The sequence below is a fragment of the Daphnia pulex genome, chromosome 1, assembly GCF_021134715.1.
Source record: "Daphnia pulex isolate KAP4 chromosome 1, ASM2113471v1".
Classification (NCBI taxonomy): Eukaryota; Metazoa; Arthropoda; class Branchiopoda; order Diplostraca; family Daphniidae; genus Daphnia; species Daphnia pulex.
This window is the reverse complement of record NC_060017.1, coordinates 1,126,713-1,152,121: the sequence shown is the minus strand read 5'-3', so window position 1 is coordinate 1,152,121 and position 25,409 is coordinate 1,126,713. Positions and strand designations below refer to the sequence as shown.

At 42.3% G+C, this 25,409-nt stretch overlaps 3 protein-coding genes and 4 non-coding genes across 7 annotated transcripts; all 7 read left to right on the top strand.

Moving 5' to 3' along the window:
• Positions 1-1,706: 1,706 nt before the first annotated feature.
• On the top strand, positions 1,707-2,957 carry LOC124192294 (ribonucleoside-diphosphate reductase subunit alpha-like). Its single transcript, XM_046585515.1, has one exon. The coding sequence runs from the start codon at positions 1,707-1,709 to the stop codon at positions 2,955-2,957; it is 1,251 nt and encodes a 416-aa protein (XP_046441471.1).
• Positions 2,958-3,266: 309 nt separating this feature from the next.
• LOC124192287 (ribonucleoside-diphosphate reductase subunit beta-like) lies at positions 3,267-4,448 on the top strand. The gene is made up of 2 exons (XM_046585502.1): positions 3,267-3,486; positions 3,565-4,448. Exons 1-2 carry the CDS (start codon positions 3,267-3,269, stop codon positions 4,446-4,448), a joined length of 1,104 nt encoding a protein of 367 aa, XP_046441458.1.
• Positions 4,449-5,578: 1,130 nt separating this feature from the next.
• Positions 5,579-6,013, top strand: LOC124192281 (protein slr1894-like). The gene has a single exon (XM_046585499.1). It carries the CDS (start codon positions 5,579-5,581, stop codon positions 6,011-6,013), a length of 435 nt encoding a protein of 144 aa, XP_046441455.1.
• A 2,400-nt stretch (positions 6,014-8,413) lies between these two features.
• On the top strand, positions 8,414-8,487 carry Trnap-ugg. The gene has a single exon. It is a non-coding gene; the product is annotated as a tRNA-Pro (tRNA).
• Positions 8,488-8,670: 183 nt separating this feature from the next.
• On the top strand, positions 8,671-8,742 carry Trnat-ugu. The gene has a single exon. It is a non-coding gene; the product is annotated as a tRNA-Thr (tRNA).
• A 10,759-nt stretch (positions 8,743-19,501) lies between these two features.
• Trnaf-gaa lies at positions 19,502-19,574 on the top strand. The gene has a single exon. It is a non-coding gene; the product is annotated as a tRNA-Phe (tRNA).
• Positions 19,575-24,957: 5,383 nt separating this feature from the next.
• On the top strand, positions 24,958-25,029 carry Trnam-cau. The gene has a single exon. It is a non-coding gene; the product is annotated as a tRNA-Met (tRNA).
• The last annotated feature ends 380 nt before the right edge of the window (positions 25,030-25,409 follow it).

The following is a 25,409-nucleotide window of genomic DNA, read 5'->3' as shown; positions in this document are numbered from 1 at the left end:
AGACAAAGGCAAGAGGCGTGAACTATTCGAAGAAAAGAAAACAGAGCCAATCAAACCCTTACATAAGCTAAAATTGAGAGCACCAAGCTTTCAAACGAAAGGCTCACCTCTACTCGATATCAAGATATTCTCTTCACTATCAATTGATCATCCAGCTAGAAAGTATCTCGACAATCGTATGATACCACCTTCTGTACACTATAGAATGTACTATGCACCGAAGTTCACTGAATGGGTCAATTCTATCATACCTGACAAACTTCCGCAAGTCGAAAAGGATCGTCCCAGGTTGATCATGCCTTTCATCGACAAGACCGGCAGACTCTTCGGTTTCAATGCTAGAGCATTTAGCTCCACCGACCTTCGCTATATAACTATCATGCTAGACGAGAACATGCCTAAGATGTTTGGCCTAGATGCAGTTGACTTCAATAAAAAGTACTACGTGGTAAAAGGTCCTATCGATAGTCTTTTTCTGACTAATGCTGTTGCTATGGCTGGCGCTGATGGTAATGCTAGCGGACTAGAGCATGTTGAAAACGCAGTATTTGTATTTGACAATGAACCTCGTAATAAAGACGTTTGCGCCCGAATGGAAAAGTGCATCGATAGAGGATACAAAGTCTGTATCTGGCCATCGAAAATACTTGACAAAGACATCAATGATGTTATAATGAAGGGTACAAACCAAGCGTCTATCGAGTTGATTATAGATAATAACACATATCATGGCTTGGAAGCAAAGTTACAGCTAACCTATTGGAGAAAATGTTAATAAGAGCAAAATGGATTGGCTATACACAGCCATCATCCCACGCAATTGAGGGATTAGAAGATGTGCAGGACTTAGTAGCGTATTGCGCTAAGATGTCAAATGCTAAGGGTCAAATGAACTTAGAGACAAGTGGTAAATTGCTTAACTACTTGATTAAACACAAACACTGGAGTCTATTTGAAATGGCGTCTGCTACCATCGAGGTAGAGACCACACGTGATATCACACGGCAATTTCTAAGACATCGTTCGTTCTCATTCCAAGAATTCTCTCAGCGTTATGCTGACCCCGAGGCCTTGGTTGATCAGTTTGTTCTCAGGGATGCTAGATTACAAAACACCTCTAATCGTCAAAACTCTATCGATGTTAATGATGTTGAACTCGATATAGCATGGAAGATGAAACAAGAGCGAGTCATATTCGAAGCAAGAAACGCATACGAGTGGGCCATCAAAAACGGAATTGCTAAAGAACAAGCGAGAGTGGTACTACTCGAAGGAAATACTGCCTCTCGTCTATACGTAAACGGAACAATTAGATCATGGATTCACTACGTGGAACTAAGGTCTGCAAACGGTACACAGAAAGAACATATGGAATTAGCAAGATAAATTGGTGGCGCAATCTCCCAAATCTTTCCTATGATCAATAAGTTTATCAATAATTAAATAACTGGACGGTACAGGCACTAGTGTCTCTACTGTCCTTTAACATTAGCGGAAAAGAAATGTCAATTAATATAGACAAAAGAAAAGATGAACTATTAGAGTCATATGCAGTGGGAATGCTCAAGGACTTTTATTTAACAGAATATGAAACGTCACCACAAGAGGCATATAAACGTGCCTCTCTTGCATGGTCGAAGTACAAAGACGTACTGGACGAAGATATGGCACAGAGGTTGTAAACCTATGTGTCAAACAAGTGGTTCATGTTTGCATCGCCTGTTTTATCAAATGCACCCAATGGAAGCAAGCAAGGCAAGGGTATGCCTATCTCATGCTTTCTTACATATGTGCCAGACACATTAGAGGGTTTGATTAGCCATACGTCTGAATTGCGATGGTTGTCGGTGTATGGTGGTAGTGTTGGTGGTCACTGGTCTGATGTTCGCACAGTATCAGATATCGCACCTGGTCCAATGCCGTTTCTTCACACAGTCGATGCCGATATGATCGCATATCGCCAAGGCAAGACTCGTAAGGGTTCTTATGCGGCTTACATGGACGTATCACATCCCGATATCATTGAGTTCCTTAACATGCGTATTCCTACAGGTGATGTACAGCGTAAGGCATTGAACCTACACAATGCAGTCAACCTTTCTGATGCATTTGTGGAAGCGGTTGCCGCAGGTACAATGTGGGACTTGAAAGACCCGAAAGATGGTAGAGTCAAAGATTCAATCGATGCCCGTAAGCTATGGGAAAGAATCATCGAAACTCGTTTCCGTACAGGTGAGCCGTATATGAACTTCATTAATACGGCTAACCGTGATCTTCCTCAGCAATTAAAAGAACTTGATCTTAAGATCAATGGATCAAATCTATGTAATGAGATTCACCTCCCGACATCGGCAGAAATAACTGCTGTTTGTTGCCTGTCATCCTTGAACCTAGAGTACTACGATGAGTGGAAAGACACTTCTATCGTTCGTGACCTTGTTCGTATGCTTGACAACGTGTTAGAATACTTTATTGAGAATGCGCCTGATACGATTGAACGTGCTAAGTTTTCGGCAGCAAGAGAGCGAAGCATCGGTCTAGGCGCAATGGGCTTTCACAGTCTGTTACAGAAACATGGCGTTGCTTGGGAATCAGAAGTCGCAAAGGAAATTAATGATTCGGTGTTCAAGCATATCAAGGCAAAAGCAGTTAGAGAGACCGAGCTCCTTGCTACCGAGCGTGACGCTTATTTAGATGGCGAGAAATCGGGTCGTAGAAACTCGCACTTGTTAGCTATTGCTCCTAATGCAAGTTCGGGTGTTATCTTAGCAACCTCGCCCTCTATTGAGCCGTTAAAGGCTAATGCTTATACACATCGTACCCGTGCTGGCTCTTTCCTAGTTAAGAATAAATACCTTACTCAATTGCTTGTCGCTAGAGGCGAAGACAATGATTCTAACTGGACACCTATCATTACCAAGAAGGGCTCTGTTCAACATCTACCATTTCTCACTTAAGGCGAGAAGGCTATCTTCAAGACCGCTGACGAATTAGATCAAAACTGGGTTGTACAGCATGCCGCAGATCGTCAGAAGTATATCTGTCAAGGTCAATCTGTTAACCTATTCTTCCCATCTCGTGCTAGTAAGTCATACGTGAATCAGGTGCACCTACGTGCATGGAAAGAAGGACTAAAGGGATTGTACTATCTACGTACAGAAGCTAAACAACGTGCCGAAAGCGTCAGTGAGAAAGTTGAGCGTGTTGCCCTAGAGGGCGACAAGCGTAATATCGTTTACTCAAAGAAAGATTGCCCATTCTGCACTATGGCAAAAGAAGAGTTGCGTTTACGTGGTATTTCGTTTGACGATATCGATCTTGCCTCTGTTGGTAAGACTGCTGCCGAAGCGACGGGTCGCAAAGATGTTAAGACTGTACCACAAATATATATTGAGGGAGAGTACATCGGTGGGTATGATGAACTACTCGCTTTACTAAATAAACCACCCGAAGTTCGAGGCGGAGATGAATGCCGGGCTTGCGAAGGTTAACATTAAACTAAGGAAAATATGTCACTACTTTATTTATCAAAAAGCTATCGCCAATTTCAGTATCCATGGGCAGTCGAACTAACTAAAAAGCATGAAGAGATTCATTGGGTAGAAGATGAGGCAGAATTATCAGAGGACGTTCAAGACTGGAAAACAAAGTTGACCGAGTCCAAGAAAGACTTTGTTACTCAAATCATTCGATTGTTCACCCAGTCAGACGTACAAGTTGGCGAGAATTACCATGAGCTAATGATTCCTCGCTTTAAGAATAATGATATTCGTAACATGCTATCATCGTTTGCGAATCGTGAGGGTGTTCACCAACGTGCGTATGCGCTACTGAATGATACACTTGGTCTACCAGACGAAGAGTTTCATAAGTTTCTAGAGTACTCCGAAATGGCAGACAAGCTAGACTTCATGAAGCAAGGTAACATCAATAGCCTCACAGGTCTTGCACTTGTTATTTCTCAGTCTGTATTTAATGAAGGAATGAGTTTGTTTTCATCGTTCGTTATGTTACTGAACTTCCAACGTTTTGGTAAGATGAAAGGAATGGGCACTATTGTTGAATGGTCTATTCGTGATGAGACTATGCATGTCCAAGGCAACTCTAAGTTGTTCCGTGAGTTCGTAGAAGAGCATCCTCGTATCGTAAACGATGAACTAAAGTCCAAGATATATGAGATGGCAACAAATGCTGTTAAGTTAGAGGACAAGTTCGTTGAGCTGGCATTTAATGGCCATGACCAAGAAGGTATCACTGAAGCCGACGTTAAGCAGTACATACGTCATATTGCGGATCGTAGATTGTTACAGCTAGGCATGAAGCCAAAGTTTAAAGTAAAATACAATCCAATGCCATGGCTTGATTGGGTTTTGAACGGTGCGTCTCATGATAACTTCTTTGAGAAGCGTGTTACAGAGTACTCCGTCAACGGCATGGAAGGCGATTAGGGCTGGGGCGCAAATACCACAGCTGGCGAAGTTTGTGGATTAGACGGAAGAGGCTGCCCTGCGTGAACAAGTGGAATCAAGCTTACATGAATGTAGCAGAGAGGTTCGCTGAACTGTCTACAGCCCGAAGGCTTAAGGTTGGTGCTATTATTGTAAAGGATAATCGCATCATTTCTATTGGCTATAACGGCATGCCTTCTGGATGGGATAACAACTGTGAAGATGAAATTGGTCATGTGCTAGACGACTCTGGTAACAGTATTGAGACCAGAACGAAAACAAAAGATGAGGTTATTCATGCCGAGGCCAATGCTATAAGTAAGCTTGCGAGTTCAAACGAGAGTGGTAAGGATGCTGACATCTTTATCACTCATGCGCCTTGTATGAATTGCGCTAAACTCATATACGGTAGTCGAATTAAACAGGTATATTTTAAAAACATTTACAGAAGCGAAGACGGAATAAAGTTCCTGAAAGCCTGTAACATAGGAGTAGAACAAGTATGAAACGACAGGATATTTTTTGTGACTATTGCGACAGTGAATCTACAGTAGAAACGACGAACATCGAAGACCCGATTATGTTTTGTTCAATCTGTGGATCAGAAGTTGATTCGGATGATGAAATCGATTCAGACTTTGATGATGAAGAAGAGGCATGGTAAAGCATGTGGCTTCGAAATGATGTAGAATTCACTAGCGATATGATCGGAGACTATGTAGGATTCGTTTACATCATTACCGACTTTATTAACAATAAGATGTATGTGGGCAAGAAACTGTTTGAATCCAAGAGGACTCTACCTCCACTGAAGGGTAAGACCCGTAAAAGGAAGGTGACAAAAGAGTCCGATTGGATGTCTTACTACGGCTCAAGTGAGGAGTTGATGCTGTTAGTAGAAGCTAACGGCGCTGAGACATTTAAGCGTGAGATATTACACCTCTGCCACTCACGTGGCGAGATGTCTTATTTAGAGGCAAAAGAGCAGTTCGACCGAGGAGTCTTACTGTCTACTGATTACTACAATGGTATTATAAATTGTAAGATTCATAAGTCTCACGTAAAGCGTTTAGTAGGACTTTAATGTCTATAAATACCAGTAGTCAGCAACAATAACAAAGGAATTTATAATGGAAGAACTGATTCAACAACTTAAAGTAGTACAGGCAACTGCCTTCTCGCTGTACTTAAAGGCACATAACTTTCACTGGAACGTCAATGGTCCAGATTTCGCACAGTATCACGCATTCTTAGGTACTGTATATGCTCAAGTGTTTGAGTCTATTGATGACTATGCCGAGAAGATTCGTTCACTAGACAGCTTCGCACCTGGTTCACTGCTACGCTTTTCCCAGCTATCAAAGATTCAGGATGAAGTCAACATTCCTACCAGCCTAGCTATGATTTCGAAGTTAGCTATCGACAATGACACCTTGATTGAGGAACTCTATGCTACCGATGCGCTTTGTGATACGCTGAACCAGCGTGGCATTCAGAACTACATCCAAGGCCAGATTGAGGCCCATGAAAAACTTCGCTGGATGCTGAAAAGTTTCCCAAAATAACTCTTGACATATCCTTTCTTTGTGCTATAATTAATATTTAGAAAGAGAGATAGATTATGAGAACCTTAGAAGTAGCAGAGTTCGCAACCGAGATGCATGAAGGGCAAGTCCGGAAGTATACCGGTGAACCTTACATTGAGCATCCTATTGCTGTGGCCTTGCTCGTCGAACGATTCCTAGAAGCTCGTGGTGGAAGAGGTCATCGAATACGCTACCAGTGTAGCTCTTTTGCATGACACCGTTGAGGACACCACCGCTACGTTTGAGATGATTGCCGAGCGCTTTGGTAGAGAAGTAGCAGAGGGTGTTTGGTACTTGACCAAGACTCCTGCCTTCGTCGGCATTAGAGCCTACCGTAAGACTGCCCGTCTTGCTCTGGCACCTGAAGTGATCCGAATCATCAAGACCTGTGATATGTTCCACAACAACCTTAGCATCGAAGAGTTCGATCCAACGTTCTGGAGGACCTTCAGTGCTGAGACTAACACTCTCCTAGAAGCAATGGGTATCGAAGAAATTTTTGAAGAACTTGAAAGTTTTTTGTAAAACCGCTTGAAAACCTCTAGGTTTTGTGAGATACTAGATACGTGATGAAAACTTTGAAAGAGACCGAGATGATGAATTCAGAAATTTCTACCCTGATTGAAGCTATCAAGACCGACTACCTCAGCTGGAGTTCTGCTAGCGGTGAACTTAGTGAACACCGAAAGCAAATGATCGAAGAGTTCAATGAATCGGTTCGTGTTGAAGACGGTCCCAAGTACATCAAAATCATCAGTGGCACCTCTGTGTGGGGTTTCCTAGTGAAAGGTACTAACGATAAGAAGTTCAAGCAAGGCGATATTTTGAAGCCAGCAAGGTGGGCTACCCCATCTCGCAACAAGGCTCGAGGTAACATCCTTGAAGGTGGTTATTCTATTCGTTGGACAGGTCCAAACTACTTGGTTTGATATCAATAAACAATCTGGCGTTCGTTCAATGGATAGGACAAGATTCTTCTAAAGTCTTTATGGGGGTTCGATTCCCTCACGCCGGACCAAATTTGAAAGATGTATATGAGTGGATGGTTAGTAGGATTAACAGGATTGATTTACTTGTATATCTTAGTTGAACAGGTGTTTAAAGGTAACGTTCCCATGGGTCTCTGTTATGCAGGATACGCATTTGCTAACGTTGGCCTCTATATGTCTGTATCGAAGTAATTCCGAGTGTGGTGGAACGGTATACACAGCAGACTTAAAATCTGCCGACGCAAGGCTTGCGGGTTCGAATACCGCCTCTCGCACCATTCTAGGAGTATGAAATGAATGCACTACTGACTCAAATCGGTTTACTTTTAACTGATTTAAAAAGGCGTTTATGGCCAAGTGGCTGCAACCGAGATTGTAATCAAGGCAGAAATTGTACATGTAAATGAGGAATACAAAATGATTGTGAAACATGCTCCAGTGTTTGATATGGCGAAGGTAGAAAAGATTTACTTTGAAAAAGATGGAGTGCCTGTTACGTATGTGTGTACGACAGACCTAAACGCTAGCGATAGGCCATTTGATATCTTCTATCGTGAAACTCCTCATCCTGAGTTTGGTAACAGATACTTTGGTATAGGATACACAGGTGTCGGTGTGATGATTGCTAACGCTGATCGTGTTGAGTCGTATGACTTTGGAATGATTCGGGACAACGATGGAGAGTGGTGGTACAGTCAGTCGCACCATGATTGTCATATGGTTGATGGTAAGATGATTGACGGTGGAAAGAGTGTACACCAGAGACAGTATTGACTTAGAGGTGTTCAAGGTAAAGAACGGCAAGTTCGTCAGTCTCGTTGAGCCTAACGATGTTCTTCCTATCTCGGATACTTGGCCTTTTCCAGTGGCACCAGGCAGTGACTTCGAAAAAGTTTAAATTTTTTTGAAAAACCGCTTGACAAGACAAACCAGCTGTGTCATAATACAGTCTGTGTTGAGAAAAGTGTAGCGAGACTTGACAGAAAATTTTGTTCTTTAATCAAATATTTTAAAAAAGTCTTGCAAAACACAAAAAAAGTGTGTTATACTTAAGCATAGTGAGAAAAAATCACAGATAATAGTTGTATAAATAATTATCTAGCCGTGAAAATGGCATCGTTCTTTAAACTTGTTAAGTGAATTTCTATACTCTGTTCGTCTAACGGTTAGGACAGCGATTCCCCTACAAAGTACCATATCAAAGCACAATTCAGGTTGGGCTATCATCTAGAGGTAGCAGCTTTGATGCAGTTCGTAACTAAGATACGGATTGTGTTTTGATATAGTAAAAATTTGTGAATGAGTGAATGGAACAATGGTGTTCTAGCCGGCTGTAACCCGGTGGAACTACGGTACAGGTAGATTCGATCCCTACTCGCTCCACCAAATTCTGTGTTTAGCTCAGTCTGGTAGAGTTCTTGGCCTGGAACCAAGGGGTCGGAGGTTCGAATCCTTCAGCACAGACCAAGTTTTGTAAGTGTAGATGTTGAGAAAGCATAGCCTCGATAACTATGCGAATGAGTCCCACCGCAAAGTGGCTAAACTAGTAGCTCTGTTACCAACTGTTACTACGTACCTCTAACCCTAACGTATACTGGGCGAAATGGTTCCGAATAACAGAGGCGGAACTACTTAAAAATTCAATATGCCAGATTAGCACAGTGGTAGTGCAATCGCCTTGTAAGCGATAGGTCGTCTGTTCGAACCAGACATCCGGCACCAAAAATATTTTAAAAAATGTGTTGACAAGTACTTAGATACTGGTTACACTTGATACGAGTTACAAAGATAGGTTTAGGGTGCCCTGGTCGACGGCCAAAATGATAGTAGTCGACCTGCTATATCGAAATGCATTGAGAGACATAGCTCCTGTAAAACGGAGAAGTATGGTGGTTATCCAGTGTGCTTCGACATAGTTTATGCCCTGGTGGTGGAATGGTAGACACGCTGGTCTTAGAAGCCAGTGCCGAGAGGCGTGAGAGTTCGAGTCTCTCCTGGGGCACCAAATATAGAGAATTGATAATGTATTAATACAACGTATGACCTCAAAGAAGTTCATACTTTGTGTTAATTGACACAATTCGTGATGTGTGAGATTTGGACTAATTACCCAATAAATTTCATGCATCACTCTTTTTATTATTGATATTACCTACAAGCTCACAAAGATGAGTTAGAAGAAATTGGGAACCAACCCGAGTCGTTTACTGGTGACGTTACACCTTAGTTTTACTAACCTGTAAAGGATAAGGTGCTATGTTTGTTCAACCAGTAAAGCCTCAAAATCTTCCGTACAAATTCAGTCTCAAAGCCAGTCAGGCCGACGGTAGAGATTTTGCATATCAATACGAATTAGCTGACATACGAGAAGTCGTTAGCTTACGTTCGTTTGATTCGCCTGTAGACAATCAAGGTAATTTAGGAGTTTGCTCGGCAAGTGCAACTCTATCGGCTTATGAAAACCTTGTCAACCAAAAATACCCATCTCAGTCTACACCATTAAGTAGACTATACCTATACTACCATTCACGCTACATTGAAAACAATGTTATGGTGGATGCAGGCGTATACTCCCTCAGAAGTGATATGAAATCACTAAAAAACTATTGTGCGAGTTCAGAGTAATTCTGGCTATATGAACCACAAGATTTTGTCATTCAACCCTCTCCAAAAGCTTATCCAGATGCACCTAAGCGAACTATCGTGGGCTACGGAAAGTTACTTAAAAATCAACAAATGATCCATGCAATCAATGACAATCATCCAGTTCTTATTGGTATGCAAGTTTTTGATGCGTTTGATAGACTGTATTCCTCTGATTCAATACTTAAAATGCCGGAAGACACTAATAGTTCACATAGTGGTCATGCTCTTTGCATTGTCGGCTACTCTCTATACCAGAGGATAAATTCTTAGCCAAAAACAGCTTTGGCACCAAATGGGGAGATAACGGTTACTGCTGGATTCCATTCGATTATGCTGAAAATTATATTTTTGATAGATGGATGTTGATGTTAACAATCAACAAATAACATATGTGGGTTAATATGTTCATCAACCCACTTGAACAAGTATTGGAAGACGACGAACTTTCAGTATCGTATACCGAAAAATACAATAATAAAGAGGAATTCACCATGCAGAAAAAACACATCAAGACAGTTACGGTAGAACATCATACCTATTCAGGAATTATGCTAGACCCAGCGCTTCTTCTTAGATTACTAGAATACGCTACGGAATACAGCGATGATGTAGGATTACGCTTAATCGTCGAACGGGCAAATAAACTCTGTTATCAACGTGGTTGCGAATACCCACTCGGTATGATAGACTATCTGGCTTTGATTGCTGCGTTAGAGGGCGCATACAGTATGGATACTATACCAATGGTACCAACAGAAGTCTACTAAAAAATTTCGGGTAATACGAAATCGCTTAGTGACGGCGTTCATCACTTAAGTTCCCAATAACAATAATAAAAAAGGAAATCACAAATGCTTAAAACCATTTAAAAAATCACAGAAGAAATGCATCATGCCGATGCAGTTGCCCTTGAATTGCCACTTTTTTCAGCACTAACAGGTTTAGCCACAGTCCTGGCGTAACACTTGAAATTGTTGATAAGTGGATTGAAAAGGCTGCTGTTCTTAGCGAAGTAGTAGCAGGTGCACCACTGACCGTAGTAGATCACTTGATGCCTATCATTGCAGATACCACTCCAGTCGTTATCGCTCCAGCAAGAGCCCTTGTTTCGGCTTTTGCCCCTGCAGGTGTAATGGCAAAAGTTCCAAAGCTTCCAAAGGAATTCTAAGAAAATAATTTTGGGTAAAACCAAATCGCTTGGTGACGGCGTCCATCACTTTGAAATTTCAATAACAAAAATAAAAAAGGAAATTATATGGCAGAAATTCTAAACCAAACAGGTATGATGATGTCCGGTGGTGGCGACGGAGGTCTTGGCTTCGGCGGAGGCGGTGGTCTAATCGGTGGTCTGATTTTCGGTACGCTATTGCGTAACGGTCAAGGCGGTCTATTCGGTGGTGGTGGCGATGGCGGTGCAGGCGCAGTTCTTCGCTCACCTCCAGAACAAGTGGCAGCTAATATGTCATTGATGCAATCTATCGGTGCTGTTGACAAGTCAGTCGCACTTAGTGCAGCCGCATTTGAAGCATCCCAAGCTACTCAATCATTAGGCCTGACTGGTCAGTTTAACTCAGCGGTCGGTAACATTGTTAACCGTGTTGATGCGACTAAAGACGTAATCAATATGAATAACGTTGCACTGATGCAAGGTCAAAATACACTATTGCAAAATAAATTGACTAACGCCACAGCGATTAACCAAAATATCATGGAAAATCGTTACGAGTTGTCAAAAGAAGTTAATAACGATGGTGACAAGACTCGTGCTTTGATTACAAGCCAATACGAACTGAACCTACAGCGTCAATTGGCTGATGCTAATGCGGCAATCATTGCATTGCAGACACACCAACATTTTGGTGAAGCTACTCGTGGTGTTGAAATTACTACAACCAACAACATTAACCAAATGCAGCAACAGACTCAGCAGCAATCGCAGTACGCTAACCTAGCGCACTTGATCTATGGTCTAGTTCAAAACTTGACTAATAGTGCAATTAACCTTGGTTCAGGTACGCAAACAGCGAGCTCAGCTAACACAAATACTAGCATTCGTTAATATTTGATTTTGAATCCTTGTGGCCACAAGCCGCAGGGGTTTTAGGTTAGCATATGCAACAACAATCCCAATATCAGGGTGGGCTCTTTTGTTTTCCAATCGTGCCGCTTCTCTTACAAATTCTTCCGCCATTGTGCTATGATAAAGACTCGTTTAGCAGTAGCATCATAGGTGGTCTGCCAGGACCAGCAGGTCCAGCTGGACCTCCAGGACCAGAAGGTCCACCCGGTCCCATTGGCCCACCAGGTCCAATCAGTACTTTAAATTATGCCGACCTTTATGCACTAATGCCTCCTGATAATACAGCAACAATTGCTGTAGACGCTGACGTAAAATTTCCATCAGATAGACCCAGTTCAAGTACAAAGATTACTCGTGTATCACCTAGTTCATTTAACCTAGCATCAGTTGGTTTATATTTAATACAATTTCAAGTTAGCGTGAGTGAAGCAGGACAGCTTATCTTAACACTAAATGGAGTTTTGATGTGGCTTATACCGTTTCTGGTCGTGCTACCGGAACCGATCAAATTGTTGGAATGGTAATTGTTACAACTAGTGCACCAAACTCTATTTTGACTGTACGTAATCCAGCAAGAAACTCTACTGCACTGACGATTACGCCAGACGCTGGCGGTACTAGACCCTTTTCTGCACATCTCGTAATTGTTCAACTGACTGCATAATTGTTGGCAACAGCAAAATCAATTTCAAGGCGGGCCATTTGGGTTTCCAATTGTACCTCTTTCACTGCCAATTCTTCCGCCGCCGTGCTATGATAAAGACTTGTTTATTAGTAGTATCATATCAGGTGGATCAATTGGACCAGTAGGCCCACCGGGTCCAGCCGGGCCTACAGGACCAGAAGGTCCTCCAGGCACACCAGGACTAGTGCCAGTTACGATTGTCACTACTACTCCATTCACGGCAACACTAGATGATTATTTCATCGGTGTTGACTTAGCAACTGCCGCAAGCATTGTGCTACCAATCAGTCCAGCAGGCACTATCTTTATCGTAAAGGATATTGATGGCGATGCAACGAAAAATCCAATCACGATTACTGACATTGCAGGAGCACTCATTGATGGTGCGGCTAGTGCAGTCATCAATGCACCGTATGGTGCTCTCCAACTCGTGTTCAACGGAACAGAGTGGAACCTTGCTTAAGGATACAATATGATAGAAGAACGCAAATACCCAGACGGAGAGCCTATACCAGCCTCACTCCCAAGTTTATATAGAGTGAGTAACCGCTGTGGTGGTTGCTTATTTTTCATACCAGGCATAAAGTACTGCAACACCTGGAGCACAGAGGGGAGGCCAGAATATGTTTGTGCCTCATGGGTAGCCATACAAAAGGTATAAGATGTCATTTAAAGCACCTCTTGCTTCTGCCACCGACTTTGGTATACTCAAGGTCTGCTCAGGTCTAAATGTGACTAATGGTATTGTTAGCTCTAGTGGAGGTTTAACTGTTTATGGCTTCTTTACTAGCACTGCGGCGCAAACGAATCCTGTTGCCAATGCAATAAATCTGTTAACATATAACACAACTGGTCCAGCAAATGGTATTAGCATTGTCGGTGGCACTGCCCTGACTGTAGTTAATTCTGGAACGTACACTAAACTGTTTACGCTTGAAGTAAGCAAAACTGCTGGCGGCACTAGTGTCATTAGCATGTGGTTAAGTTTAAATGGTGTTGACATTCCAGGTTCTAAACAAGACTTAGACTTAATCAATACGTTATTGACTATTTTCACATCTGGTAATTTTACACTTGACATACCAGCAGGTGGAAATATTCAAATGTGTTGGAGTAGCGCTGATACCACAAAATCTTTACTATCGTTACCAGCTCAGGTAACACCAATAAGACCGACTGGCAACAGTGTGAAGGTCACTCTCACTCGTATTAGTTAACAAAAATAAAAACAATAAAGGAAACCAAATGTCATACATCAATAACCCCACCTCGATTCTAGCAGGAACAGATATTACGATTGTACCAACCACAGGCACTGGCGCCAATACAATTACAATCAGTGGCAGCGGCGGTGCAATTGCAGATATCAGAACTGCCGTTGCAACTCCTATCACTGTAATAGCCGCAACTGATAACGTGATTGATGTAGCGGTGCCAGGTCCAGTAGCAGTCGCTGTGACGCTACCAGCAGGTGTGCTTGGTCAAGAGTTCACAATCAAAGACGGTTTAGGACTTGCTTCACCTGCAACACCAATCACTATCACAGCAACTGCCGGCACAATCGATGGTGCGGCAACAGCGGTCATCGATGCACAGTACGGTTCGCTCACATTCGTGTACAATGGCACACAGTGGCTGATCATCTAATACGGCTTATAGAGTGTAACATAGTTGATAGAAATGATAAAAATGCTTGACGCTTACACTCTTTAGTGCTATACTGACCGTATGGCAAATAGAGAGTCGTCAGACTAATATTTGCCATAATGAAAAATGTGATAAAAATTATAATGTATCCTGACATTAAATGACATTACATTACCATTTAAATTTCTTAGATGGATAACGTTAACGTGAAGGAGACTATATGTTGAAGATCAAGATACTGGAATGCAAGGAACGTAAATTGGCAATTTTGGGCATTGCGGATAAGATGGCCTCGGCGGCATCTGCGATGAATGCCCAAAATTATGATACGTTGATCGAAGCACGAAACAGCTTGGTATCACTTTGCGACAAGTTGGAAAAAGAGGATGAGTCGATGATCAACTCTGTAGACTGCATAAAAGTGCAACTTAATACAATTTTTTCTCAAAAAGTTCTTGACAATACCGTTTTTTATGATAAACTATATACATAGTAGATGAGAAGTTGTTCACAAGTTATGAACAGCAAAGAGAAAGAAGATGTTGTATAAATACGAAACACGTAAAAAAGTGTTGACAAATCTTTTGATTGTGTTATACTAGATTCTGTTAGGTTGATAGTGACTCAACAAAAATGTTCCTTAAAAAGTCAAGCGTTATTTGGGCTGATAGTGATAATGGGAGCACATGGGCTTTGCATGCCTGAGGTCGGGGTTCAATCCCCTGTCGGTCCACCAGATTTTATGTCCTTTTAGTTTAGAGGCCAAGAACGCTTGCTTTTTCGAGCAGGAAACCTGGGTTCGAATCCCAGCTAGGACTTCAATTCTTAGCATGTTCTTTTGAAGAATATGCCGTATTAGGCGGTGCATCTACGATGTACTCTCGGTGTCTATGAAAAAGGCATGACGGAAGTTCGTAGCCGTCAATTATTCGGAGATGTGGAAGAGTAGTTGATTGCACCAGACTGTAAATCTGGCCCCTAAAAAGCACGGTGGTTCGAATCCATCCATCTCCACCAAGCCAAATAGCATATGCCAAATATGCTCAATGTTTGTTAGTTTCAATGGGTGTTATAGAAACTATCACTATTTTAGGTCTGTTCGTATAGAGGTTATTACTGCGGATTGTCTATCCGCTTACAGACCGCCGTGATTCGCCCACAGACCGCCAGTTTTGTGGTAAGGAAAGTAAAAGGAGAATGGGCAAGTCAGATACATTGATTACGTTGACTAAATACCTCACCTGCCATAGTTTTGCCGACGTAGCTCAGAGAAAGAGCATTCGCTTGATAAGCGAAAGGCCGACATTTCGAAATTTTCCATCGGTACCAAGCACCCCGGCTTACTCTTTTGCGTTATAAAAAGGCGTCTCTGAAACGATAGAACAGAGGCTACGCTAGGACCTGACCTCACAGTCCCCATTTCAGGGATACTGGAAACTGCCTAGGGTGTAGTATAACGCTTTTCCAAAAGAATAAATGTTATGGACGTAGTAACAGACCATTTTAGGGCTCATGTGGTGTGAGTAGCTAAATACTAATTAGTGCGGGTAGGGTCAGGTCACCACTCCGGTATCATTAGCCAGGAGCATCGTTGGTTCAAATCCAACACCCGCTACCATTTTATGAAAGGAAGCTATGTCAGTTACTATTAAGAACCTTGAAGCGGCCTTTGCTGGTGAATCTCAAGCGCATACTATTTCGCATTACTATTACCATACTATATCGCTACTTTGCCAAAATTGCCCGTGAAGAAGGATATGAAGAGATTGCGGAACACTTTGAGTATACCGCAGATCAAGAATTGCTACACTCCTGGGGCCATCTTGAATTGTTAGTTGGCAAACCCTCAACTAAGCAATGTCTTGAAATGGCCATTGAAGTTGAAACACATGAGTTCATTAGAATGTATCCGGACTTCAAACGTGCCGCTGAAATCGAAGGCAACACTTTAGCCGTGATGGAAGCAGCCGCACAGATTGAAGAGAGTAAAGAACACGCAGAACAATTCTCTGCCGTGTTAGCTAAAGCCGAGAAGAGATTCTCAGCACTAGCAAAAGTTGAAAAGCGTCATGCAGAGGCATATCAGCAAGTATTGGAGAGTTTATAATGGAACATGTATGTGTAATTTGTGGCCATGTCCACGCTGAAGAGTTAGAAGGCAAATGGGAAGACTTACCAGAAGATTTTCCATGTCCTGAATGTGGCGGTTTCAAAGCCGACTACGAAGAAATTTAAGATTCTATTCCGCAGAACCCGAGCATGGTGCATGGGCTTGACTGTTAATCAATGATTAGCTGGGATCGTTACCCAGATGCGGAGCCAATTTTGTTGGGGTATAGCTTAGCCTGGCCTAAAGCACTGGTCTTTGAAATCAGTTTCATTGGTTCGAATCCAATTACCTCTGCCAGTATTTCTCGGTGTAGTGAAATGGCATCACCCGTGGTTTGGGACCATGTAGCGCAACTTCGATTCTTGCCACCGAGACCAATCTTTTAGTATAAATAAGTTGAACAAACACTAGAAGCTTAGTTAAAGGAAATACTACGGCACTGCCAACAGACGCAATTTCGATGTCACAGGTTAATACCGAGTTGGTATTGGACCTGAAGGCATTAATCAGTCTGGGTCAGGCAAATGTGCGAGTCCTTGCAGGCAAACAAGGCGCTGGTACTAGAATAAGTATGAGTGACCTTAAAGGTAAGAGTAGTGTTAGTTTTTCTACTATTTATGCCGGAACTGGAACTTTTACTCTACAAGGCACAAGCGTAATATCAAATAAGAACTTCTTCACTGGCCAGCAAGAAAGCATCACTAACAGCACAGTGTTCACGTTAGGCGGATCATCGCTGACATCAAATAACCAGTTCTTCATTGAGTACCAAGAGTGACTTAATGGCACCTTCAGATTCATTAGAACAGGATCATCGGTAATATCTAATAATGCTTTCTTCATTGAGTATGAAGAGGACATTACTAACAGCCCAACGTTTACGATGGACGGAAGCATGATAGCATCGAACAATGTTTTCTTTACTGAGTATGAAGAGGACATTACTAATTCTCCTACACTGACCCTGGAAGGAAGCACAGTAGTTTCAAACAACGTCTTCTTTACTGAGTATGAAGAGGATATCGCTAACAGTCCTACCTTCACGATTGAAGGCACATCGATCAAGAACAATAATGTGCCAGTGGTAATAGCACAACCATTTACAACTGCCGGTACATATACCTGGACAGTGCCAGATGGAGTAACTAGTATAAGCGCAGTTGCAGTCGGTGGCGGCGGCGGCGGTGGTGGTGCTGGTGGTTATGGTCAAAACGCTGCCGGTGGGTGTGGCGGTGGCGGTGGCGCACTTAGTTATTCAAACAATATTTCGGTTACACCAGGCGAAGTGCTAACTATCATATCGGGCTCAGCCGGCACAGCGGGAGCATATACCGGACAAGTCACTGCAACAGACGATGCAGCCGGTGTAGACAGTCAAATAAGACGAGCAAACAATAGCGTCATTTTCTTTGCCAAAGCGGCGGTGGTGGTGGCAGTTCTGCAACCTTCAACGAATTAGTAGGAACAGGTGGTGCATGAGCGTCCGTAGTTGGTGATGTAAAGTTTTCTGGAGGAAATGCAACGTTTTCAACTGCTTTTTAATCTTCGGGCGGCGCAGGTGCCGCGGGATACGCAGGCAACGGCGGAAACGGCGGGAAATCTAGCTCTGTTTTTGAGACTGAATTACAACCAACATCAGGACAAGGCGGAGGTGGTGCTGGGGCACCTTGGGGCAGCAGTTTGGCTGGCGTTGGCGGAGGTGTTGGTCTATTAGGACAAGGTGCAAGCGGAATAGCGATAACTCAATATAACTCTAAAGGCGTTGGAGGAAGTGGTGGTTCAAATGGAGGAATCGGTGGCGGTGGCCCTGGTCAAGCTCAGGGTGGCACATACGGCGGCGGCGGTTGCGGAGGCCCTGCCCAATCCCAAGGTGGTGGAAACGGTGGGTCAGGAGGTTCAGGAGCAGTTCGTATCATTTGGGGCGCTGGAAAATCTTTCCCTAACAAACAACGCAGTATAAATATAAATAACTTAAACGTTAACAAGGAATTTTACCTATGCCAACCTATTCAACAGAAGTAAATCGAATGACTACACGTAGATCATTTGATTTACTACTACAGACAATAACGAACGATTCTAGTGGAGCTATTTCCAGGACTGGAAAGTCTACTTCTGTAACTATATACACAGGCGCTCAACCTACTGCTCAAGTAATTGAGTCAAACTGGACAAACTATAACCAAAGTGCAAGCGCTTGCCTTGCACATTATTCCACAGGCCCAGCTTGTCTGTGGAACGAAGGAACATTAACGTATTACTTCACTAACACTAGTAATACAGTAACAACTAATGCGTTTAAGTCTGGCACTGCGGCATGGGCTATCATTTGGAATGCAACAGCAGTTAACGTCAACGTTGAAGAGTTGCTTTATTCCGGACGATTTATTGTTGTTCCTGTCACTACGAACACCGGAACTGGAATTATGCGATACACAAACCTAACTACAACCTTAGGCTAACCATTTGCCCCATATGATGGCGGCTTAACAATTGTGGAGTAACGAATAATGGCTACGATATCAATTTCAACTTCTTATGCGTCTTTAGTCACTGATGACTTGACGACGGCAAATATCGTCGTAAGCACTGGCGTGATCGCATATTCACCGGCGCAGTCGCAATACAAAACGCTTATACGGCTGCAACAAAAGTTAATTTTTTGATGGTATCGATTTTTAGTGAGTTAAGAGCGACATCTTATAGTGGTGGAGTTAACGGTAACCCAAACTTTGCCACTGCCTCCATTTCAGTTGCAGGAAACATTACTTTTAGAAATAGTTCTGATGTAGCTTTAGCTACTTATGCCATATCAGAATTAACACGAGCAATGGATGCAAACGGTTACGTAACGATCTCTAACTTTCCACCAAAAATTCCTAGTGCTGCCGGAACAATCAGCACATTTATTATTCAAACTGGGAATAAAAGCATCATTTCAACTGTCGGCGCTCCGAGCGGTTCTGCTGATGTTCAATTTGATGACCGTGTTTTAGTCACAAGTCAACCTTGGCGACTTGACGGCTCTATCAAGTTTAGAGTTCCTGTGTCATACGAGTACACAGTTTAACTCAATAATTAGTGTCTCGCTTGTGTAATGGCAGCATAACGGTCTCCAAAACCGTTGATCGGGGTTCGAGTCACTGGCGGGATGCCAATCTTTATAAGGATAAACTATGTCAGTAGAAGAATATTGGAAGTGGATACACGATAACGTCCAGTAAATGGTGTCGTTACTTTAGTGGAAAAACTACGGATTGTGTTTCCGTCATCATAAGTTCAATTCTCATACGACACCCCAAATCAATTTGCCAAGATAGCTCAGTCGGTAGAGCGACAGACTGAAAATTTGTGCGTGGGCGGTTCGATCCCGTCTCTTGGTACTAAGATAATGGAGAGTAATGCAGCGGGGTTGGTCCTGCGACTGGCCTTGAAAAACAGGTTCTCAGAAATGGGATGGGGTTCGACTCCTCTGCTCTCCGCCAATATATTATGCGCCTTTAGCTCAACTGGATAGAGCACCTGGCTACGAACCAGGAGGTTGGGGATTCGAGTTCCTCAGGTCGCACCAATTTTTTGTAGTAACTATCGTGATGATATGTAAAAGGTGTTGCGGAATGGCAAGAGCCACGTTAAATATCGAAGCGCAAACTAATAAGGTTTTGTCCTTACCTACTACAAATTGACATGTACGAGTGGCAGAGCGGCCCATTGCAACGGATTGCAAATCCGTAAAATCGTGAGTTTAAATCTCACCTCGTACTCCAATTTATGATCATATGAAGTAAAGAGAAAAGTGTCCTGGACGGGGGTGCGAATCCCCCCAGGTCCACCATAAGGAAATTCATGAATAGATACGCAAACCCATGGTCAGGAAGTGGACAGTTTTACAAGGTTAAACCTACAAAACTTCCAACTGCCGAGACCGATAAGGATTATCAAGCATATTGTAATCGAAAGAAGAACAAGAGCAAGATTTTACATTATATGAAATGGGCAAGGCAAGAGCGTATTAAACATGGAATGTTTTAGTTTCTTTATGATGGGCCTGCATAGTTTCGACAGGGCAACAAGCAACGGAATGGAAGATTCGGTAGGCGATGACCGTAAATCAAGCAAAAAATGTAAACGCAAACGACACACAGTTCGCATTAGCTGCCTAAACGTAGCTTAGGGTTTCGGTAGGTTTCCTCGTAACAGAATAACCTACTACTAATTTTATTTGAATTGATATAAATAGATTTATGGAAAACATAAAGACCTATCGATCTATTTTTATATCAGACGTTCACCTTGGGACTAGAGACTCTAAGGCCGATCAACTAAATAACTTTCTCAAGCACAATACTTGCGAAACGTTATACCTTTTGGGCGATATCCTTGATGTTTGGAGAATAGATGGAGATGAAAAAAAAAACCACTCTAATGTTGTTCGAAGAGTTCTAGGTCATGCGAAGCGTGGCACACGAGTGGTCTATGTTGCTGGTAACCATGATGAGTTCCTAAGACCTCTGATGCCTTATAACATCGGCTTTGGTAACGTAGAGATTATGAATCAGTGTGAACACATCGGAGTCGATGGTAAGCGTTATCTAGTGATTCACGGAGACCTATTTGACGGCATCACTTCTATAGCTCCTTGGTTAGCCTTTCTCGGCGACAAAGCATATGAAATGGTACTTTGGCTGAATAACAAGTTCAATCTGTGGCGTCATAGATTTGGCATGGGTTATTGGAGTATCAGTCAATACCTTAAGAGTAAAGTTAAGAAGGCTGTGAACTTTTTGTTCAAGTTCGAGACTAACCTTACACAGTATTGCAAAAAGCGAGGATTCGATGGAGTCATTTGTGGTCACATTCATCATGCCGAAATTAAGATGGTTGATGGAATAGTCTATATGAATGACGGCGACTGGGTAGAATCATGTACAGCCTTAGTTAAGCATCATGATGGTAAATGGGTAATAGTCACTTGGACGAAAGGTAACGATAATGCTTGAAAACAAAATAACAATAGTTGTTCCTTGTAAAAATGAAGAAGGCTACATTGAACATCTACCTGATCATCTACGACATCAGCAAGGAATCGGCAAAACGAAAATCATCATTGCCGATTCCTCTACGGATAACACACGAAAGGTAAACAGAAAGAGTAAGGGCGACCTTAATGTGAAGATCATTAAAGGTGGTAAAGTTTCTGATGCAAAGAATAGTGGAGCAAATTTAATAAAAACCCCTTACATATTATTCATAGACAGTGATGTTCGGTTCTTCTCAGATAGTGTTATAATTGACTCTGTTAAAGAACTAGAAGAAGGCGACTTAGACCTAGTCGGATTGTATGCAAAATGCTATGATGGTGATAAAAGGGCTCAGATAGGCTTTATGATGTTTAACGGCATCAATAAGGTGATGCAGTATTTTGTTCCATTTGCAGTCGGAGCATTCATGCTTACTCGCCGAGACAAGTTTGAGGAGCTAGGAGGCTTTCCTAGAAAATGCAAAACCAGCGAAGACTTCTTTCTATCCAAGATGTATGATGTTAAGAAGTTTAAGCTAGTGAACCATTTCTTTGGACAAGATAGTAGACGTTTTCAAAAGATGGGATACTTTGGAATGGCATGGTATCTAATCAAAAACTTCTTAAATCGTAACAATAAGATGTACTGGGATAATATAGATTATTCTAAATATTGGGACACATAACTTTACGAGGTGACAAATGAGTGATGGAGGCAAAGGGTCTAAACCTAGACCATTTAGTGTGACCAATAAAGAGTATGCCAAGCGTTGGGATATAATTTTTGGCAGAGATTTAGATAATAAGCCCACTCCCCTGCCGCAAACCGTATCAGGTGGAATAGATGAATATCTTAAACAAGGTGAAGAGAAGTTAAAAACATGACGTAGTATTGGATTAAAGATGCAAAAGCGAATCAACATTGATTAAGTTAAATCTTTCATCATGGCACAAAGTGCAGAGACTAAGATTTATATCGGTGGCGACTCTGAGAGAGTCCACTTAAAAGAGGGTTGGTTAATTGACTACACCCTAGCTGTCGTAGTCCACATTGACGGAAATCATGGATGTAAAATCTTTGGTGAAGTCCAGCGTGAAGCAGATATGCAGTGGGATAAGAAGAGCAAGCCTCGTATGCGGCTGATGAAAGAAGTTTACAAGATTGCGGAACTCTACCTACAACTTGCTGATGTACTAGAAGACCGAGATGATGAAGTCCACCTTGACATTAATCCATCGGAGATGCATGGCTCTTCGTGTGTTATCAACGAAGCAGATGGCTACATCCGAGCAATGTGTAACGTTGTTGCTATGGTAAAGCCTCGTGCGTTCGCAGCTTCGTATGCGGCCGACCGACTGAAAGAAGTTTTGACAACACAGCGAAATTGCTTGACAGGACGCTAAATAGTGTTATAATAGATACATAGAAAGAGATGCGGAGAGTTGGGTGAGTGGTTAAACCAGCATTTTGCTAATTTGTCATCCAGAAATGGGTGCGTGGGTTCGAATCCCACACTCTCCGCCACTTAAAGGAATTATTATGTCTTATGGTAACTATGTGAATTTTGAAGTGTTAAAGGGATTGACTTTGAAAGAAGTCGATGTCGGTGATTCGATGATCAAATTCGTTGCTGTTAACGGTGATGTTTATGAAATGTATCACGAACAGGATTGTTGCGAGAGTGTTTCTGTTGAGTCAGTCGTTGGCGACATCAAAGACTTTATAGGCTCCGAAATCTTGATTGCAGAGGAGTCATCTTCAGGAGATAATCCAGAAGGTGTTGAAGTGTCAGAGTACCAAGAGTAGTTCACTTGGACCTTCTATAAGTTAGCAACTCGCAAGGGCTATGTTGACATTCGTTGGTACGGTGAGTCGAACGGGTATTACTCTGAAGGTGTATAGATGTATAAGGTTTTAACCTTGCGCCAGTAGCTTAGCGCCAGTAGCTTAATGGTAAATTATTCGACTCATTATCGATGGAGTGTAGGTTCAATTCCTGCCTGGCGCACCAAATAAGGGATGTCCTGTCCCGTGAGAAATCACAAACGGCTGTCCAATCGCCAACGGAGAGGACGTAAGCTCACAGTTGGAAATGCGGGTATGATGTAATGGTAGCTTGTGACCTTGCCAAGGTTAGAGCCCGAGTTCGATTCTCGGTACCCGCTTCACTAACAATAGAGATTGGTTATGATAAACGATATTGATCATGAAATTTTGTCAATCACCCAAGAAGAGTGTGCTGAAGTCATTCAGGCTGTCAGTAAAATCTTTAGGTTTGGTTTTGACAGTAGGCACCCCGATAAAGGTTATGACAACCGAGAACACCTTGAAGAAGAGTTAGGTGACCTACAGTGTATAATTAATCTTATGATTGAACATGGGATTGTTCGAAAGGACAAGCTAGATGAAGCTGAGGTTAAGAAGTACGAGAAGCTCCAGCAATGGAGTAAAATTTTTAAGTTATAAGGAGAGAGCAATGACACGAAAGGTAATCGTTAGAGAACGAAATCAGTTCGTTGCTCTAGCATTGTTTAGGAAAGCTGGCAGTCATACAAAGACTAATAAGCAAGAGCGCCAGCAGTTAAAGAAGGAATTGAGTGGATTATCAGGTATTGAGTAAAGACGGTTTTTTTTTCATTTTTGATGAGTGTCCTACGCTAGACTCATCTATGAAAGTAGCAAAGAACTTAGGACAGTTTGTGATAATTCGTGGCCCAGATGGCATGGAAATTTTTGGTATGTTTGGGGTAGATACCGTTGCAGACGGCAAAACTCCTGATGGCCATACGTATGACTGGAAAAAGCGGTCACGGATGAACAGACGAAAAAAAGGTGAGTGGATCAGAGAAAAAGAAGAAGATTAAGCTTGCAATTTAAAACGACCTATGCTATAATGATGCATAAACAGAAAAAAAGGAAATGACATGAAACGTTCAGGTAAACGATAGTGTCAACTCTGACCCCATGTATGGTCTTAGTTGGCTCGTAAAATAGAATCTAATACGTACAACCATTCTAAACTTTGACGGTGAAGTCCTGCCTCTTAAGCAGTGAGAACTGAGTTCGAATCTTAAAGAATGGACCATACATGGTATTGAAGATTTAAGGTGAAGCAACTGGCTTTTAACCAGTAGAACAGGGATCATTACCCTGCAGTCCTACCATATAAAAACACATTACGAACGGTATCGCTTTTTAGCAAAGCCCGTGCCAAAGTAGTCAGTCTAGGATAGTGTGTTTCCGTATGGTATATCATTTGTTAGTGGGTCATACACGGGACTGCGACTCCAAAGGTGGATACTCGAGGCTCGGAATCTCGGACGCTAACAACACATTGGCACAAAGGTAGTTGCAACTACTCGGCGTGGTCGCAGTCTGTAATACGGACTTTTCTGTTCAATCCAGGGTGCTGATGGATATGTCATATAGAAACACATTAACGGTACCCTTCGCTTAAAGATTGGGCTAAGTTAAAGTGATAACCTGAAGCCAGGTTAGTGCGTTTCTATATGGTAATCGTCAGAGACTGACTCATTTGGTAAGTTAATTGGGTAATACATGATTCGAACGTGTACACCAGATGTGATTGATTAGGGGCGCAACAGTTGCATCTAATCATGTGCATCAAACAATAGACCTTACATAGATTACCATATAAAAACACTCTAAACTGGACGCAGGGTCTGTGAAGATTAAAAGTAGGTTGATAACTACAAGTAACTGGAGGCTGAGAGTGTTTCTATATGGTGATATAGCACAGCGGTAGTGCATCTCCTTCATACGGAGCAGGTCGCTAGTTCAAATCTAGCTATCACCACCATGCATATATACTTCAAAGCGGGATTAGTTTAGTGGTAAAGCGTTATCCTTCCAAGTTGAAGTTGCGAGTTCGATTCTCGCATCCCGCTCCAGTTATGGAGCATCAAATGAGACTGCATTGGTGTGCTGAAACTTCGAATAGATATTCCTAGGCGTCACATATCTGAAGTATCTTTTTGTTGGTTCGAGTCCAACATGCTCCACATTTTTTTCCTGGTTAGCTCAGGGGTAGAGCGGCTCTTTTACACGGAGCGGGTCGGCGGTTCGAAACCGTCACCAGGTACCACTATTACCAAGGAATCAGTAATGACAATAGAAGGTCTTACCGATAGATAAATTTGGCTTTTTGATCTAATGTGGAAGAGTGAAAGTGTATAC